Source organism: Kogia breviceps, chromosome 13 (genome assembly GCF_026419965.1).
Source record: "Kogia breviceps isolate mKogBre1 chromosome 13, mKogBre1 haplotype 1, whole genome shotgun sequence".
Lineage (NCBI taxonomy): Eukaryota > Metazoa > Chordata > Mammalia > Artiodactyla > Physeteridae > Kogia > Kogia breviceps.
In genome coordinates, this window is record NC_081322.1 from 88,272,656 (window position 1) to 88,294,185 (window position 21,530).

Here is a 21,530-nt window from a genome sequence, read left to right on the forward strand (position 1 = left end):
TGAACTATTTATTACTAAATTCTCAGATTTAATTTGTAAATTTAAAATTATATGGAAATGAAAACCTTCAGCTCTCTGATATTCAATGTCATTTTGAATATTAAATATTACATAGTGTAAAGTGTGCAAAAGACTAAAGAGAAAAGGTAACATTTAGGTTAAATCATTTCAAAATGGTGTTCAGACTTCTTTTTTTTAAAGATAAAGAGATCTGGCCTTTCCTTCCTTCCAAGGGGAAAATGGCAACACAAGAAACCACACACGTAATATGATATTTATGATTCTAATTCTAGAGCCCATTTCACTTTAAATTCAATCAAATTAAAAACCTGTTCCTGAAGAAACTGACAAGACAAAACTCTCACAATTCAATTTCTTTGCAAAGACGGGCGGGAAGGTTGAAATGCATGAGGCCTTGCCATTCCTCTGCAGTACAAATGCTGTGATAGGACAGCTTCTCCATGGTGACCCGGTAAATGCACTCTGAATGACGAATTCTATGATACATCTGGAAAGCAAATCCAACAGAGAAAAAATAAATTAAAGAGTGTTTAAAGTAGTTTTGTCATTAAAGTTCAGAATTTGGTATTTAAAAAATCAGAACTATAATTGGATTCACTATTGCTTTCCATTAACTACTATTACTATATATATTTTTCCATATACACTGAAGATATCCATGACACATGTGACTTTGAAGATATCAAAGTCTCCTTTTAAAAAGACTTATTAAATTCCGTAACAGATGTCTTTTTGCCGGACATTATCTCTGGGTAGAGAGATTACCTGGTACCTTATTCTCGTACTCCCAGCTTCCAGAATGGTGAGAAATAAATGTCTGCTGTTTATAAGCCACCTAGTCCATGTATTTTGTTATAGCAGCACAAATGGACTGAGACAGAGACTAAATGAGACAAGAGTTAAGATATTTTTTTACTATGTCTCCTTTTAAAAATATTTAGCTTAAAACGAAATTGAGTTATTTGTAGTGAGGTGGATGGACCTAGAGTCTGTCATACAGAGTGAAGTAAGTCAGAGAGAGAAAAACAAATACCGTATGCTAACATATATATATGGAATCTAAGAGAAAAAAAAAAAAAAAAAAACGGTCATGAAGAACCTAGGGGTAAGATGGGAATAAAGACACAGACCTACTAGAGAATGCACTTGAGGATACGGGGAGGGGGAAGGGTAAGCTGGGACGAAGTGAGAGAGTGGCATGGACATATACACACTACCAAATGTAAAATAGATAGCTAGCGGGAAGCAGCCACATAGCACAGGGAGATCAGCTCGGTGCTTTGTGACCACCTAGAGGGGTGGGATAGGGAGGGTGGGAGGGAGGGAGACGCAAGAGGGAGGAGATATGGGAACATGTGCATATGTATAACTGATTCACTTTGTTATAAAGCAGAAATTAACACACCATTGTAAAGCAACTATATGCCAATAAAGATGTTAAAAAAAGAAAAAATATTTAGCTTAATTCTTGGTGATCTCAAAGTCCTCTAGTCCAGGAAGTCTGAAAAACGTTCGATTGTAAAGTTCTTTACTGGTAAGATAAATTTAAAGATGCATGCATAATAAACGTATACTCCTTCAGCAATTATATGCACATGCACTGTGCTAATATATTATTTATATTATGAAACAAACTAAAATAGAAATTTAAAAAGATAAAAATAAAAAGTACATATTTTTAAAATATTTTATTTTATTTACTTAGTAAACAAGACTCTTTTTGTTCATACTAAACAGTTACATATTTTGAAATGAAGCACTGTAATTGTATGTTATCAACTGTCAAGGTTTTTTCTTTACTACTTTGTGAGATGGTGGCGTCAAGTTTAATACTTAGAAACAGTTGTACTATTGGAGAAGAATATGCCAAAAAGCATGCGGATCCAGATGCAATAAAGGTAGTATTGACTGTTCTTAAATATCACACTTACAGTTTTGCTCCCTAATGACTAACATTTTTGACTGAAATTCAGATAAATTTCCATTTTCCCTGATGCAAATCAGTTAATCCTGCAAACTAATCAGTTGCACCTTTATATATTATCAATCAGGTACAAAACCAATGACACTCAATGAAATTATTCATGGGGAAGGTTTTAATAAATTAAAAGCTGTTTCAAAAAATAAATTTTTTTAAAAATTCAACTTTTGAAGACAGAGAGGGAAAAGGAAATAAAAAACAGACGGAACAAACAAAGCAAATAACAAGTTGATGGACTTATACCTAAACATAAAATGTGCCTGGTCTACATATCCCCATTAAAAAGAAAAGGTTATCTGATTGAATAGAACAGCAAAACCCCAACTCATGCTGTTTACAGGAATCCTACTTTAAATATAAAGACTCAGATAGGGTAAAAGTAAAAGGCTGAAAAAGATATTGAACACTTAACACCAGCCTAGAGAAAGTGGGAATGGCTGTACTTGTATCAAATAAAGTAGATTTCAGAGCAAAGACTATTACCGGGGATAAAGAAGATCATTTCAAAATGATGAAGGGGGGCTTCCCTGGTGGCGCAGTGGTTGAGAGTCCGCCTGCCGATGCAGGGACACGGGTTCGTGCCCCAGTCCGGGAAGATCCCACGTGCCGCAGAGCGGCTGGGCCTGTGAGCCACGGCCGCTGAGCCTGCGCGTCCGGAGCCTGTGCTCCGCAACGCTAGAGGCCACAGCAGTGAGAGGCCCGCGTACCGCAAAAAAAAAAAAAAAAAAAAAAAAAAAATGATGAAGGGGTCAGTTCATCAGGAGAACATCCTACTCCTTAATGTACACGGTCGGCTGGTTTTCAACGAGGATGCAGAGGCAAGTTAGTGGAGAAAGAAGCGTCTACACAGCAAAGGGAGATGGATCAGCTGGGCACCAGTAGGCCAAATAAACAAATAAATGTTGATCGTTCCCTTGCACCGTACACAAAAATTTACTCAAAATGTTAAACTATAAAACTTCTAGAAGACACCATAGGAGAAAATCTTTGTGGTCTTAGGTTAGGCAAATTTTTCTTTGATACAATGCTGAAAGCATGATCATAAAAAGAACAAATCATAAATTAGACTTCTTCAAAATAAGAACTGCTCTTAGAAAGAAACTGTTAAGAGAATGAAAAGCCAAGCAGTGGGAGCAAATACCTGCAAATAAGCAATGTGATAGATGAGTTGTATCTAGAATATATAAAAGAACTATTAAAACTCAATTTAAAAAAAAAACAGACAATCACAAACAAAAAATAGGCAAACGATTTGAGAAGACGCTTCACCAAAGAAGACATGGCGATGGCAAATGTGGAGAAGAAACTGGAACACACACAATGATACTGGGAGTGTACAACCACTTTGGAAAATGGTTTGGCAGTTTCTTAAACATCCCCTCACTTGATGACCCCACCATTCTAGGGATTTACTCAAGGGAAATTAAAGCGTGTGCCACGCAAAGACGTGTGCAGCTTTATGTGTAACAGCCAAAAACCAAATAGCTCAATTGTCCATCAACAGGTGACTACATAAACAGCTCCATATCCATTCAGTGGAATACTCGGTAATAAAAAAGGATGAACTATGTACACATACAATGTCGTGGATGAATCTCAAAATAATTGTGCTAAGTGAAAGAAGCCAGGTAAAAAGGAACACAGATTTTATGATTCCAGTTATAAAAACTAGTTCTAGAAAATGCAAAGTAAGTTATAGAAAGTAGGGCAGTGGTTACTTGAAACTGGGGGATTTAGATGGGGAGGGTCCCATGGGAGGGATCACAGAGGGGCCACAGAAACTTGAGGGGGTGATGGGTGCGTCCGTCATCTTGATGTGGTGATGCTTGCACTGGGCTGTGTGCATATACACCTGTCAAACTGTATATGCTCTTTTTTCTGTGCACTGTTAGTGAGAATGTATTTGGGGTTGCCACTATGGAAATCAGTATGGAGGTTACCGAAAGAGTTAAAAATGAAACTGCCATATGATCCAGCAATTCTGCTTCTGGGCCTATACACAAAACAATTGAAAGCTTGGTCTTGGAGACAGATTCGTATACCTGTGTTCACTGCAGCATTATGTAAAATAGCCAAGACGTGGAAACAACCTAAGTGTCCACTGATGGACAAATAGATAAAGAAAATGTGGTATGGGTGACGGGCGGGGTCGGGAGATTGGGACTGACATATACACACTATTGATACTATGTATAAAATAGAGAACTAATGAGAACCTACTATATATAGCACAGGGAACTCTACTCAGTGCTCTGTGGTGACCTAAATGGGAAGGAAATCCAAATAAGAGGGGATATATGTATACGTACAGCTGATTCACTTTGCTGTACAGTAGAAACTAACACAACACTGTAAAGCAACTATACTCCAATAAAAATTAAAACAAAACAAAAAAACTGTATGCTCTAAATGCACGCAGTTCACTGTATATTTATAAACCCCAGTAAAGTTTTTTAAAAAAGTTTGCTCCCAGTCTTCTTAAAGGTATGTGATAATTTGTATATGTGACACATAAATTTCAGCAAAAGTCACATGATGGTGATGAAAACATCCGTTTTCAAAGTACTCTGTGGCATGAGTTTATGTGGAAAAGCAATGATCTTCTTTTTCAGTGTTAATGTTACTTGCAATTTGAAAGTCCAGATTACATGCTTATTTCTTTGAATATGTCTTCTAAGTAACAAAACATTGTCATTTGTCATCAGAAAAGATCAGCAATTTGGAGTTACCATTTTGTGAAAGAAATATGTGTAAATAATCAGTGAATTTAATAACTATTCCAAGTACTTTGCCTCCTAGCAGCAAATCCTTGGTAGTACAACGGAAATGAAGGTACACTGCAAAGCTGTCCTCCCGATACGCTTGAGGAAAAGCCAGGGTGGGGCTTAAAAGTGCAGGCTGGACACCACTGTCACCTCTTCCTCCTTGCAGAAGGCCCGCTCTGTCACAGGCGACTCCACACCCTGGACGAGACACAACCACCTGACGCGTGACCTGGATGAAAGCGCCATCCGTGTATGACCAATCAAGAAACTGTAGCTTCTTTAATATCATCTACCTAAAAGAAGTTCTCACATTTTCCTCCTGCCCCTCAATGGACCGTCACCTGCCTTCCACCCAAGACGATACTCTAGGTTATTGTACGAGGGTGAACAGTCAATAGGATTTACTCAGTATTTACCGTGATTCGGTATTACCTGTTATTCAGTGTAATTCTATGGGGCGGGGGGTGCTAGTAAAAGTAGCCATTATACGTTAGGCAGCAAAATAATATTACAGTCATTAATGCCAGTGGGCACTAACTCTGTGGCAGGCAGAGTTGCAAGTGCTTTGCACGCACTACTTCACGTAACTCTCACAAAAATACTGTCACTTATCATTTTACAAGCTTATGACCCCCAATTAGAATAAGCTATATTTTTACTTATAAACTTATATTTATAGTTTCAATCAATTTAAAATGTTTACAAATCTAAAAATGATTCTATTTAGATTTAGTTATTTATTTTATTTTTCTTCTATTTTGTAGTGAGTGTAGGGAAGTAACGTGAATTTTAACTTTACGGCAGAAAGTAATTAGTTTTGGCAAATCTGATAGCTACTTTGGTCCCCGTTTTCTAAATGGTCTTCAATATGAATAGTAGAAAATACTATAATGTCATATTATTAGTAAACGATTTTACCGTATTCGTCCTACTGCAAATTATTAATGAAGTAGAAAACCATGCTGTCTAGGTTGATTTTGCACGAGTTGCCTATGACAGCTGAGTAATTCATCTTGGGCTCACTGTTCAGCCGGAAGAGAGTGTAAGGAGAGGCGGCTGCCATTTATGCTGATGGTGTTTCAATCGTGGGCTCCAGGATATGGAAAAGTCACAAAAGACAGAAGAAAGAGGACCTGGAAACAGGACTGTAACCTAGCATATTTCTACCACAGGGTAAACATAGCACCACTTACAATTTTATAAAATGGCATCCCTAATTATCGGCATCCAAGAATAGTTCGTGACGCTTCAGAATGTGTTTCTTGTGCCTTTTTCTACAATAATCATCACTGTGAGTAGACATGAGGGTGTCTGGAGGAGGCCCTAATATTAGTCACGTCATGACAGGCCTGGAATCACTTAAAGGTAAAGCGACTAAGGACCAGACTCCGGGCCACCTGCCTGGGTTGAATGTCCTCTCCAACGGCCACTAACGGAACACCTTTAAGTAAGTCACCTGATCGTCTGTGCCGCGGTCTCCAGGGTGCAGAGTGTGGACGGTGCGGAGCCCAAGCCGGGAGGAATGCGAGGGTTCAGTGCAGTAACACACTTAAGGAACTGAGAGCCAAGCCGGGCAAATGCCGTGAAGCTCTCAGGGCTGTCGGCAGCTGCCATCTGCTCATCTCTGGCGCCACCAGAACTGCCGCCACCCCGTTTGGCTTCTTGATATGTTAGCCTGGCGAAGGACTCTTGCGCGGCGGGGGCCTCTGTGCTGTCTCGCAAGTGCTGACCATGCACGCAGCGCCTCACAAGTCTGCACCCAGGACGCCATGCGGGAGCTTGAGAGAGTCCGGAGCGGGAGCCCGCCGTCCACAGAAACTGGGAAACGCTACAAGTAAGGCGTCTTCTTGGGCAGAGAGCAGGCTTTACCAGCATACCACTGGGTATGCACAATCCACAACGTAAAAGTAGCTTCACTTCTGCTGTTACAAACTGTGTGCTCTTTTCCCCTTTCTAAGCAATTCACGTTTCCGGCCTAATTGACAAAATATCTGCTAGAGTACAAATTTTCAGTACGATGTTTGTCAACAGCATTAAATGAGGTCGTTAATGAAATGAGTCTGGTCCCCTAAATAAACCTAAAATGAAAGATACACTCCACACGGGCCTGGGAAAGAAACCCTGTGCTATGTATTTAGCGGCATAAAACAGCGCTGCAGTGGGCGAGAGAGACACCAGACCCAGCAGAGGCTGTGCTTCGTGGTCTGGGACTTGAAGGCCTGTGTGGGACGAGAGACCTCGCTGTGGCTGCTGAGGCCAGTTACTGAACTGAGGACTCTGGAAAGAGAGAAGGTCACGTACGTCTCCCGCAGGGCAAGTAATTCCGGATCAATTAGAGTAAATAAGTAAAGATCAAGTAAGTAAGTAAATGAATGAATGAATGAATAAATCCAAGAAAGAAGAGACCAACATAAGGAAAAATCAACAGATTTACGCCCCCTAAGAACGGAGTTGATAAAAAAAGAATCGAGTGATTAAAAGTATATTGTTGAAAAAATACACCATTTGATGTGTGACTTCCTTTGCCTGCATGGTTATTCTAGTTGATGGAAACCACAGCACCAAATGCAAAGCAATGCTATTTTTTCCTTGACCAAATCCTAGGTAGGAGTGTTTACAATCTTAAAGACAAGTGAAGGACAGCATAGCCAGGGCCCCAGAGCCAGGCTTACACACATTCAGAACCTGGCTCTGTCACACACTTGCTGTGAGACCTTCCACAAATCACTTAAACGCTACGTGTCCTTTTTTTCCCTCCTGTCAAGTGGAGCTAATGATACTCACTCAGGATTGTTGTGGGACTAATGAAACGAGTTTTTATAGGTCAAGTGTCCAGAATAGTGTCTGTCCCAGAGTCAGTGTTACATCGATTAAGAGGACTTCTTATGTTATAGTCACCTTCTGGCAGAGAAAAGACACGCAGTCCTTGGGGGTTGAATTCAGGAATGAATAAAGTTTGGACCATTTATTAAACCTGTTCCTAGCCAATTGGTTTCATTTTAATAATGATTTCTTCCACGTTCCTTTAATGTTAAATGTCTCTCGATTCAAAATGTACCCAGCTAATCTGCTTTTAAAGGACTCCTTTTTTCTAGGCAAAAGATATAACAGGTATTTACTATCCTGTTAGCTTTTTGCATCATATCAAGTTATTTCTTTAAAATCACATGTACGAGTAAATGAATTGACTCTTTTAGTTTTAAAAAATCTCTTTCACTCTTTTTAAAGGGTTACCGTTCCATTGACAGTACTATCAATTATCTGTCAAAAATAAAATGGACATGTTGCCAGGCAGAGAGAAATTGAATAACATGGTTGCTTTGATCACATATATACTAATAATGACATAATACTATAGGTCAAAATTAATTTCTAATCCTTCTTATCCATGTTTGTTTTAGACTATTATCCTAGGGTAATTAACAAAGTACAGCCTAAAATATATTATATGAGAATCAACTTCGGCGGCATAATAGAAACACACGTTCAAAGAGAGAAAAGAATGATGCTAAATTTTTCAGTCGTAAGAGCTGGTCATTGTGTTGTTTAAGTGGACTATAATAAATGTCAAGTTGTTCTAATACATAGATTCCATCGAATACATTTAAAAATGATGAAAATCAATATTTAGAATATACTGGAAATTACATTCTCTGAAACTTGTAAACTAAACTAAACAAATGTAGGGAATTCCCTGGGGGTCCAGCGGTTAGGACTCCAGCATTCACTGCCAAGGGCCCGGGTTCCATCTCTAGTCAGGAAACTAACATCCCATAAGTTGAGTGGTGCAGCAAAAAAAAAAAAAAAAAAAATACTGTCAATATTTTTACTTATGAGGAGATACGTAGGTACAGAACATGTTTGAAGGAAGAAGCATCTGACAACTGCACTAGTTTATTTCCGATGGGCCGTGTAACAATAAATGTCCCCATGAGAGGGCCCAGGTGATGCAGAGAGGGGACGGCTGCTCTTACTCAACAGCACTAATCGCATTGTAAACAGTTATCCCTACTCACCAGAGTTTTGTTGTGGTTTTTTTTTTTGCCATTTTTGTTTCTCTTTTAACTGTTTCCATTAGTTATGTGCTTGCTCCTATGGAACTCCGTCCTATTTCCAAAAAGACAATTTTTCTAAACTACTAAGGTGATAATTCCCATTTATGTTGATTTGGCTTTATAAAAGGTTACTAAAATTTTCCTTAACTTCAAAATTCAGTGATGTCATTAGAGGATTACTAGAGTTTATAGAATACTAAATGTTTAATTCATTTAAAATATAATAATTTAAAAGAAAGATGATACGTTCAACTGTTTTAAAGTGAGACTTCATAAAATAAATGGAACCTCATCTTATTATTCAGTAAACAGGGCTGGGCTGTTGTGAGGATTAAATGAATTATAACATCTACAAGGCATCTGACAAACGTGCTGAGTGGCTTCCTCACTTTTCCTCACAAAGGAAACTTTCCTGGCTGGTGTTAAGACATGAGTCATTGCTCTCTTTCTGTGTACAAGAGTCTCAAGTGTGGTACAAGTGACAAACGCTAAGGGTTTGGATAAAGCCCTCATGCACATCAGTAGATTATTGCGAAGTGTAAACCTTACATTCGAACGCTTTACCCTTAGGTTAACTGCATTTTTCTTTTTAACAAATTCACACACTGAAATCAATGTAAAAATTAGGAGAACTTTTTTCTTCCAAGGTATTTTAAGGTATTTCCTAAAACATGCACAACCAGGAATCACTGTTTGGGGTTTCTATAAGAAGTGGGAAACAAAAAAAACAATCTTTATTTAAAAGGTTATAAAATTTAATATTGAGTAGTAAAAAAGGTGTTTAAAAAGTATTACTTAGGGCTTCCCTGGTGGCGCAGGGGTTGAGAGTCCGCCTGCCGATGCGGGGGACGCGGGTTCGTGCCCCGGTCCGGGAGGATCCCACGTGCCGCGGAGCGGCTGGGCCCGTGAGCCGTGGCCGCTGCGCCTGCGCGTCCGGAGCCTGTGCTCCGCAGCGGGAGAGGCCGCGACAGTGAGAGGCCCGCGTACCGCAAAAAAAAAAAAAAAAGTGTTACTTACATTGGCACAGTGTAAGGCTAAAGCACAGAAGACAGCAAACATTTTGAAGTTGTTTTCGTCCGTCTTAGAGAAGGCACTGCCGCTGATCTTGTTCACCATCTGCACCACGCCGATCACGCTGCCCCGACTCACGATGGGCATACACAGGATGTTCCGGGTCGTGTAGCCTGTGTACAGGTCCACCTCTCTGCGCGAGAGGCAAGGAGCACGACGACAAAAGAAAGAACAGGCAGAAGAAAGTAAACCACACGTTCTCTCGTAAATCTCAACTCAGTTTGGCTTCTCTTACAATTAACTGTAATGGAACCGTTAGCGTCTAAATTCAAAGACAACGCAACATCTGCAAGTGTTTTATTAAAACCTTCTCAAAAATATTCTAATGAATATTTTTTCCGTTTTCAAGAGTTTTTCAGAACAGTCGTATATGTTTTGCAAATATTTTCTCACAATCTGTCGCTTGCCTTTTCAGGTTCTTAACAGTTGATCCATACATTTTTATATAAAGGCTTTATATAAGGATATGTAAATATTTTCAATATTTAAGTACTTTAATAGCAAGTTTTTTCCTTTAAGAAAAAACCTGAGATTTTCAGCATACTCTTCACGTATTGATAAAATGTATTATGAGGGTACAGCTGTGTTTATCTGCGAATCATGAATATCTGACATTAATCAATCAGACGCCTGAAAAGGCTCCTGTTGCCTATGGTATTTAATTGTCTCTTGAAGGAAGCCCAGTGTCTAAATGCACAGAGCACTGCTGCCAAGACATGTGAGCCATTACTTTCAGTGGTCAGAGCATCAACCTTGGGATTTCAATTTTGAGACATTTATTAAAATCGAATTATTTAAACTGGTATCTAGTTCTCCAAAGACACTCAGAACAAAATAAAAAATCTTTATAAGCAATCCTAATATCCACTTCAATAATATCCAATAAAGGCTGCAACTTATTGAGTTCCTACTTTGTGTCATATAAAGTTGCCAGACATTTTATGAATATTTTTAAAATCTTAATCTTAAAAAAAAACCCTATAGGGCTTCCCTGGTGGCGCAGTGGTTGAGAATCCGCCTGCCAATGCAGGGGACACGGGTTCGTGCCCTGGTCCGGGAAGATCCCACATGCCGTGGAGCGGCTGGGCTCGTGAGCCGTGGCCACTGAGCCTGCGCGTCTGGAGCCTGTGCTCCACAACGGGAGAGGCCACGACAATGAGAGGCCCACGTACCACAAAAAAAAAAAAAAAAAAAAAAACCTATAAAATAGGTATTACTGTGCTCATTTTAAAGATGAGAAAACAACTGAGGCTCCAGGTTAAGTAACTTACTCCAGGTCATTCTAGAGCCAATAAAGGACAGAACCAGGATTCAAAACAAGTACTTTTATCACTATGTGTTACAGCCTTTGAGGCTATTGTTTGATAAAGAATACGCTCAGGACAAAATTATGACACTATAATGAAGAAAAGTAACTTTATAAATTTAAACTCTTGCTTTTTAGTTATTTTTATAACATTTCAAACCCCTGCAGCTAGAGATGATTAATGGTTTAGAATCCATCATTTTATATTGATAAATACCTGAAAACACTGACTACTGATAATAAGCTGGTTCAAAGACAGTATAACAGCACCAAGTGGGGAAAAAAAAAAATTGAGTTGGGACATGAAGAACTAGGGCTCTACCTCAGAGGCTTCGGCCAGGCGGGACCAGAAAGGAGAAACCAATGGAGGACACCAACTCTTTCTTACCTGTTAAAGCGTGGGTCAGCATAGGCATCTGGAATGTTCAGGACTTCCCCTGTTCTTGCTACTTGACCAGCAATTCCTTTCTCAATTGAAAATCTGCACATATAAAAAAGAGGAACACACTAATTAAAATACAGATGTTGTAAAATAATTTGAGACATTTCAGTACCACCAAATATTGAATAAAACAGATTGTTTTGCTTTAAATGCTTGTATCAGTTTTACATTTACATACCCTAAAATCATATTATTATAAAATACATAAAGGTAGAGCATAAAAACACTGCATAGTACCCACTTGAGAACCTTGTTTTAAGATATAATTCACGATGTATTAAATTATACTGAATCACAAGCTGAAATTGAAAAATTAACTAGCATTCTCCTGCACTGACCAATAGTAATCTTTTATATTTGCAAAACACCTTATAATTTACAAGATGCTTCAACATAAATTTTCTTAATTAAGCCTCACTGTGAACTGAGACCCACACGGGTTCAATAACTTGCCAACACTCTTAAAATATTCGTGACACAATAAAAACAAGAATGCAGGTCAATGCCAGGGTACGTTCCACCACACATATAACCAAAACCACAGGTTATCTGTGATCTTTGAGATACAGGACTTGAATTTTAAGGCATTTGCAATACAAGTACCAAAATAACACAATTTACAACTTGTAGTATTTTTACTCCTCTAATTTGTTAACTTTAAAAACAGCCAAAATACAGGCATTATCTCACTACGCTTAAATATGTTTTGATATCTAATATCAGCATTTTTATACATAAATATATTCTAACACAACATTTTAAAGCAATTATACTCCAATAAAGATGTTAAAAAAATGTTCTTATATTTATAAATAGTTTTCTCATTACGATATTATAATCAAACATGGATTCATTCAAAATTTAGTTAAGATGATTACAGTCAGAATATCTACATATTTCAATAGCTCAAAAATTACTTCCATAATATTATATTTTCAGCATTATAGAAAATAATCATTATTGAAATAAAGCTCCACCCTAAGGATTTCCCTAAGGAAAATTCCAAAGAGACTTGACACCAAAGAGAACTAACTTTCTTAAAACACCGAAAAGTGAACCCAAACTTGCACTGCATAAAATGCAAGGTTGTTTCTGCCCCGGTCTTCCTGTGCTTTAAACAACGTGACCACAACAAACTAGAGTGCCTTGAGCAGAGCATCAGAACCCACTTCCTGACTTATGCTTATTTTCTTGGTCTAGGAGTCGCTGGGTGCGGTTTGCTGTCTCCGGTCAGCGGAAGCCATAACCGAGGGGCCAGTCCTCACATAAATGGCTGGCATCGCTCGGTCGGCCAAGAGAGCTGCAGCCAACCGTATCCCCCTCACTGTCTTTCCCACACTGTAAATACAGGCTCCCAAGTGAACATCTTCAAAATGAGATCGATGCCAGCACTGCTAGGGAACCCTCAAACCTTCAGCAAGAGAAATGACTTTACCTAAAGGACTCTATCCAGACTGATCTACTGAGCTCTAAACAAACAAACAAAAACTACAACAACTTTTTAAAAAAACCTAAATGGTGCCTGGAAGTCAGTTAGGTGAGTATGGAATATAGGCTCTGTTACCCCAGGATGATAGAATGGGAAGCACCCAGTGGTGGGCAGTAGTGAGGCCCAGTGCAGACCACACTCCATGTTTCCTTGTATGACAGATGGCCCAAGTGAATAGCAATTCTTATTAATAAAGAACAGCATTTTACTAGCGAGTTGTATCTACCAAGGTACTTGAGAGTATTATGTGGAAAAGTCGTTCAACAATATGCATCAATATAAAGCAAATGAAATGGAAATATCTAAAAAAAATACCATTTCTGAATGCTACGCTTGATTCTTAGCAGTTCTGTGACAGTACCCCTTGTAGGTGCCCAGACTGTCATAGGACTGAGCCATCGCACCTCTACCAGCCAAACTCCATTCTGTGCACCTAAGCGACGACAGCTGCCACTTAAAGAACGAAGGAGGCTGCAGTTTCAAGATGCAACAAAAGTGTTCTCTGGGATCGATTCAGCCAACTGTTGGCTATAGAATAATGTGCTGAAGTTATCAAGTATACCAGGTCAGTTTCCACTACGGCCTGGACTCTGAGAGAGCGCTATAAGCTGGGAAGGGTGGGGTCCGGACTGTTTAAGTACGCCTGCTCCTAGACACAGGACACCTTGCAGACTCCAGGTGGGGTGCACCTTTACCTACCTGGCAGCACTAGTAAGTTTTTCCAACATGATTTCCAAAAGGACCGCCTCCGGAAGACGGCATTTCCAGGAGTGACGCTAAAGCTTCCTAGGCGCGGTTTCGCTGGCACTGCAAGGTCATTCCCAGAAGCACTACCTTCAGGAGGCGGGTCCTGGTGGGAATGATATCACAGTATGACAAGTACTGTCAGCACACCTGTGAATAGGCACAGACAAGTGGGTAACAGAGCACCTGCACAGCTGCCATCACAGCAACCGACACGCTACTGCCAGCTGTACCTTATTTCTTTGGTCTTCTTGAAGACAGGTTTTCCTTCCTTTTCCTCTCCGATATCAAAAAGGTCTGAATATAACTCCTTGTTCTTATGGTCCACCTGGAAAAGGGCGCAACGATCGGCATTCACCAGGTTTTTTGCATATATCTAGAGGGAAACGAGAAAACAGGAGTAAGCCAGTGAGAGAGGCACAGAGTTTACAGGTAAACCTTATCAGAAATAAATATTAATAGCATCTAGTCTATACTGTAAGTGGGTGGGAAAGTAGCATTATGATTAAATAAACATAGGCATATAAATACAAAAAAGAATACTCTCTGTCACTGTCAAGGTGCTGACACTTGCAGCTGCTCTCCATCCATGCCGTGGTGGCAGATGTTGGAATATTGCAACACTCCTGGGTGGGTTGGAAATCAGCTACTGGCCTTTCTCCCTGAGAGCCTATCTGCCACCCTGGCTACTTTTCCAGAGCTTCTCAGGGCTCCCTGATGCCCTAGTCTGAGCCTCTGTCAGCTCTCAGGCCAGCATCCATTCTGACTGGCCGGTGTTTACAACATACCAGTTGTAAAAAATATGAAATGTGTGTCCAATAAGACACACAGTGTTCATATTTACATTAGCTGCATTTTACGTGCTGCACTAATAATAAGGTGTAACAATTAGTAAGTGTTTAGTATGTACCAGAGAGTTTTTATAGACTTATGTGCATTAATTAATTCACTTAATCCTCACAATAACGATATTAAGTCAGGGGAAACTTAACCTCCATTTTACACATTAGAAAAACTGAGGCACAGAGAGGTAACTTGTCCACTATCACGTGGCTAGTAAATGGATATGGTATTTGAACTCATACTAGCTGTTTCCATGGCCTATGCTCTTATATCAAACATGCCTTACCATTTCTGAATGGAAAATTGTGGATTCATATTGTCACTCATTTGTTCATTAATTCCCTTCAACAAGTACGTCTTTAATGCCTAACATTTCTCACTGTCCCCAGTGGGCTGGGATTAGTTATGTCACAAAAAATTGTATTTACCCATATTCAGAATTCTGGCAACTTCAAGATGATAGACATGAAATTATTGCTCAGAGAAAAAGAATTACTTCTCAGAGAAAAAGAGCCATCACAAAGTCTATGCAAAAGGGACATAGGCCACCTTGTGGCCAGAGGAAAACATATAGTCTCATGTAAAAATACCTTATAGATTAAATAAAAAGAAATCAGAGTGGGTTAGGTACCCTGGTTCATTCTCATATTGTATCTTTGTCTTTCCTGCTATTATAAGCTGTACTCATTCACTCAGCAAACACTGGCTGTGCCTTATACGCCGTAGACCAAGTACTGGGCATTACGAGTGTCAGAATTTCCAGGTGACCTGTCTCGGCCACCAGCCGACTGATGAGGTCCTCGGCAGTGTAAACTGCTTCCTTTCCCCCACGGTATCCCAAACGCCCGGAACCAGGCCTAGAGCAGAGGACAGCTGAAGTCCACAGGCCATTTAAATCCACCCCAGTGCCTGTGTTTGTAAATAAAGTTTCACTGGGACGGAGCCACGCACATTCTTTTATGCATGGTTCACAGTTGCTACAATAGCAGCGTTGAGTCGTTGCAACATAGTACGGCCCACAAAGCATAAAACTTTACTACTGGCCCTTAAAAAGAACTTGCCAGCCCTTAGGTTAGAACATATAAGAGCTCTCAGTAAATACTTGCGGAGGAGGAACAACGTGAAGGTGGGAAGGGAGCCATGGGTGTCACTGCCGGGGATCCCAGAACCATCACCCGTCTATTCTGCACACTCACGCCATCTTGAATTACTGAGTCGTAATAAATTATCTACAGTGACATCTGCATCCTTAGCGGTCAGGCTGGCTGCTTGGTACTTGGGCACATATTTATGTCAATAGTTATAAAAATCTGGATGAAATGGACAATTTTCTAGAAAAAGGAAATGAATTTAGAAGGAGTTGAAAAATCTGAATGGAATCAGAATCATAAAGACGACTGAAATACTGTAAAAATAATTTATTCCCATAAAAGGCAGCAGGCCCAAATGATTTCAAATATGAATTACTTAAGAGTCCTCACAAATAAAGTCCCATCTAATTTAAATTGTTGTAAGTTCAGACAGAACAAAACTTCTCCAGTTATTTTTACAACCCCTGCTATGTCACTGACACTAAAAATTGACAAAGATACTATAAAAAAGAAAATCACAGACCAATTTACCTTGGAAACAGAAGAAAAATTATAAATACACATATCAGCAGGTCAAACTTAGGAATACATTTTTAAAAATTTCAATATTTTAAAATTACACTCTATTCATAACTGGTCCAGTATTGTAAAGTCTATTGTTATAGTTCATAAAGCAATAAAACAAAGGAGAAAAATCATATGGTTGTCTTTATGGCTGTCAAAAAATATATGTAATGAAATCCAGTAATTATTCATGATAAAATTTTAGTGAAATGGGAATAGAAGAAAAAAAATATGTAAATGTGTATATATCGGTACACATACACATCCTGATAATATGTGAAAACATCAGTCTTCATCATACAAAATGATAAAATATCAGAATTAACCAATTAAGGTTAAGACATTAAAGTTATGAACAAGACAAAGACATGTTATCATAATTATTAACACACAATTAGGTAAAAAAAGCATGAGTATACATATTTAAAGAGACAAAAGTTTTCCTATTAGGTGACAATGTTACCGAGTATGTTGAAAAGTCAAGAAAATCAACTGAAAACAATTACATGAAATAAGAAAGACTTCTGTCTTAAGATGAGTGACTCTCAACACGTTTACTTTTTCATTCTCCCCGAAAATTAAACTTTCAGTTTGAAATGACACTCACATACTGGAAAAGAGTTAATAAAGAAAACCTAGGCATATTTTGGTAATAGTTTTGAACTCCAAGCCTCAGAAGGTCATTCTAAAAGCCATCCCCACTCCTACACACATTCTCTCTCACACACGCACAGACACACACACACACACACATGCACACACACAGGCATACAGGTTTACTTACAAGCGGAAGATAATTTTTGACAGCAACAGAGGATTTAAAATTCAGTGGAACTATATCTTCAAATTTCTGAGGAAAACTTGTTTTAAACTTGACATTCTTTACCAAGTCAAACTCGCATTCAGTCATAAGACAAAATAAAGACATTTCTCAAGCCCACAGACGAGCTTGAGCAAAACTAAACAAATAGATAAACTCAAGAAAGCACGGGAAGACCTGAGGTACAAGAAAAGGTGATGAGCAAAGAAACCGCTAAAACTACAATGACGCTGTAAAACTCATTAGGAAACGATATGTAAGGAGTTACAGGTGTAATATAGAAAAGCTAATTTAAAAAAGACTTAAAATATCTGGTTGTGCCCCCAAAATATACAAGATTAAAATGCAAAAAGGGAAGAAGTAAAATTATGCTGTGTTTTATCATGGACCACATGTACGTGAGCTGGACAGACAGAAAAGGACATATTCCTGAAAACATAATTTGAGGCCCCAGGTCCGGCATTTATAGAACTCTGAAATTTCAAGGTTTTCAGTGATAAGAGCCAAGAAATCCCTCCTTTTATCCTCTCAAACTAATCTGAGTTAGGTAGTTGACATCTTTTGGCTTACACCAAAGAGTCCAAATTAACAAACAAGCTCAAGGCAAGTCTGATTTGAGAGAGAGAGAGGGAGGGTGGGAGAAAATATTCATTAACTGAATTACAGATGAGGAAGGGAATTTAGGTACAGATCAGAAGAATATTTAAAGTGCCTATACATTTATAAAAATTAATTGGAAAGTCTCATTTATTAATTTTCAACTAGCCCATGAACCACCTCTCCAGGGAGAATGTGAAAATGGTGAAGGCATTTCTATTTGTGGTGGACCGACTGGGGATGAGTCGCTCTTGGCATTTAGCTCTCAGAGGTTAAAGATGCTGAACACCTGCAACGCTCAGGCCGGTACTGTGTAAGGAGGAGCGGTCCTGCCTAAAATGTCAATATCACCCCCGCTGAGGAACAGTATGCACATTAGGAAAACTACATCCACTCTCACTGGTTCCTTCCAACAGTGTTCTTAGGTCCTAGCGAATACATTAAAAAACAAAAAAGAAATAAGTGTAAGCAATGGAAAAGTAGAACCACTGCTCTCATTATATTATAAACGATTTTCTTTCTTGAAAATCCAAGACTGTAAACTGAAAAAAATAACTTAGCAAATATGGGGAATCAAAGTCAACACATTCAATCGAGAGAGATTTTTAATTGGAAATAAGACAATGTTTTTGTATAAGAAGACTACATATGCTAAAGATATCAACTCTACTTAAGATTTTATTAAATTAAGGTAGTTCCAATATAAATCATACACCATGATGAAGAGGGATACGTCACAGGAATGCAATAGACTAAACGTTTAAAAACACATGATCATCTTAATAAATGCAGAGAAAATGGATGTTGACAAAATCCAACGTCCAATTAATATTTACAACACTCAAAACACTAGGAATACAAGGGAACTTCCTCACCCTGATCGAGGCCACCTATGAACAGTCCACAACTAATCCATCTACTTAATGGTGAAAGACTGGAGAATGGATGCTTCTCCTCTAAGATCAGGAACAAGACAAGGATGTCCACACTCACCATCCCCTAATTCAGTATTATACTGGAGGATCTAGCCAGGACAATTATGCAAGGGAGGAAAAAAAAAGGTATGCAGATTAGAAAGGAGGAACTAAAACTATAACTAATTATGGATGACATGATCTTGCATATAGAAAACCCTGAATAATCCACTAGGAAACTATTGGAAGTAATGACTTCATCAAGGTTGCAGGATACAGGATCAAAATAGAAAAACCAATTTTATTTCTATATATTTTCAATGAAAACTGTGAAAATAAAATTAAGAACACAATTTCATTTCCAATAGCACTAAAAGATCAAATACCTAGGAATAACTTTACCAAAGTAAGAGCAATACTTGTACTCTGAAAATTACAGAACAGTGTTGAAAAAAATTAAGAAGAGCTAAATAAATGGAAAACATCTCATGTTGATGTGTTGGAAGTCTTAATATTATTAAGATGGCAATATTCCCCAAATTGATCTACAGAGTCAACAAAATCCCTACCAGAATCCCATCTGAATTATTTGTAGAAATTGACAAGTTGGTTTCTAAAATTTATATGGAATTGCAAGGTGCCCAAAACAACCAAAAAAATAATTGAACATGGAGAACAAATTTGTAGGACTCACACTTCCTGATTTCAAAACTTTTTATAAAGCAACAGTAATCAAGACATGGTGGTACTGTCATTAAGCTAGACATATGGATCAACTGAATAGAACTGAGACCCTAAAAAGAAACCCATGTGTCTACGCTCACCTGATTCTAACAAGACCACATTTAAAGGGGAAATAATAGTCTTTGCAACAAATGGTACTGGTAAAACTGGATAGCTACGTGCAAAAAAAAAAAAAAACAAATGAAGTTGGACCCTTAGCCCATCAACAAAAATTAACTAACATAAGTCAAAACCTTAAATATAAAAGCTTAAGCTATAAAACTCTTAGAAGAAAATACTGGAGTAAATTTTCATAATATCTGATTTGGCAATGGATCCTCAGATATGACACCACAAGCATGAGCAACAAAAGAAAACAAAAGATAAATTAGACCTCATCAAAATTAAAACCTTTTGTGCTTCAAAAGATACTATCCAGAAAGTGAAGGGCTTCCCTGGTGGCGCAGCGGTTGAGAGTCCGCCTGCCGATGCAGGGGACACGGGTTCGTGCCCCGGTCCGGGAAGATCCCACGTGCCGCAGAGCAGCTGGGCCCGTGAGCCGTGGCCGCTGAGCCTGCGCGTCCGGAGCCTGTGCTCCGCAACGGGAGAGGCCACAACAGTGAGAGGCCCGCGTACCACAAAAAAAATTAAAAAAAAAAAAAGAAAAAAAAAGAAAGAAAGTGAAAAGATAATACCCAGATGGGAGAAAAGATCTGCCAATCATACATCACATAAGGGAGTAGTATGTATAATACATGATGAAATATTAGAACATAACACTAAAAATTAAAGTAAAAAGCAGCCAATGAATCGGAACCTTTCATCACATGACAAGCTGTCCAACGTCATTAGTCAGCAGGGACGTGCCAGTCAAAACTGCATTGAGACAGCACTTCACATCTACTATGATGGCAATAATCAAAAAGTAAGATAATAACCAGCACTAGCGAGAACGTGGAGAAATTGGAACCCGTGTGCTGGTAGGAATGTAAAATGATACAAATGCCATGGAAACAGTTTGGCTGTTCCTCAAAAAGTTAACCACAGAGAAACCACATGACCGAGCAAATCCACTCTCACCTAAAACAACTGAAAACAGGTATTAGAACTGAAAATTGTACCCAAATGTTCAAAAGAGCACTATTTGTATTAGCCAAAATGTGGTGATAAAGAAGTGATAGCTAAAATAGCATGAAGTTCCCTTCTGCAGTAATGAAAATGTCCTAAAATTGACCGGTGATGGTTGCAAATGTCTGCGACTATACTAAAAACCACTGATTTAAACACTTTAAATGGATTAATGGTATCATACAGGAATTATATCTCAATAAAACTGTTTCTTAAAGTATAATATTAATAATACAAGAACTGGTCAATAGAAAGTCCACGCATAAGTGGACCCATTCACACCCATGCAGTTCAAGGGTCAACTGTAAAATCATCAATGTAATTAATTACAGAAAGAATGTGGAAAAGTAATAACCCCTAATACTACCCTCCGGAAACTGTCTGTTTCTACGAAACACTGAGCATATCACACTCCATACCTGGCCTGCCACGGTATCAAAGAGAAATGGATCAGTGCACATCAGAAACCTGGAGATGAAAAAACCCTTATTGCACAGGCTTACTATATTTTGAGAAAGAGCAGGAAAATGGGAAGGAGAAAGAACATTTATCAAAATAGAGGACAGGACGTGAACAGCACCAAGCAAGCCAGCCTGGCACCCACGGGTATACTCGCTCATCACTCCGGCTACTAGAAGCCACTTCCTCAGTGGAGCATCTCCAGAGCGCTACAGCAGCAACACTACCTAATATAACCTATATGCAAAAGGTATTCTGAAGAAATCATCAAAAGAAACGAAACGTTTTTTCAAATTAGCTCTCCACTAAATAATCAAAGACTCTGAGGTATTTTTCCAAACACTATTCAAAACCCCTCCAAAATTAACAGAAGTGACAAATAAATGAAGGCGACGCCCCCAGATCACTAAGCACCACCCTTTCATCGTATTTAAAACAGCATGTATGTCTCGTACATTAAAATGTTCCACCACATATTAGGATGTGAGCCTAAGGGTTAAATAGAATCATATTCCAA

At 38.7% G+C, this 21,530-nt stretch overlaps 1 protein-coding gene across 6 annotated transcripts in view; it reads right to left on the reverse strand.

Annotated features, from left to right (window-relative positions):
* PDE10A (phosphodiesterase 10A) overlaps positions 1-21,530 on the reverse strand; it is a 566,819-nt gene that overhangs the window by 40,823 nt on the left and 504,466 nt on the right. For all 6 annotated transcript variants that reach the window (XM_067011128.1, XM_067011129.1, XM_067011132.1 and 3 more), the window contains 4 exons: positions 14,108-14,250; positions 11,588-11,680; positions 9,840-10,026; positions 366-508 (listed from right to left, as the gene is read on the reverse strand). In XM_067011128.1, the coding sequence (XP_066867229.1) occupies positions 366-508; positions 9,840-10,026; positions 11,588-11,680; positions 14,108-14,250 (566 nt within the window). The remainder of the gene's footprint in view (positions 1-365; positions 509-9,839; positions 10,027-11,587; positions 11,681-14,107; positions 14,251-21,530) is intronic.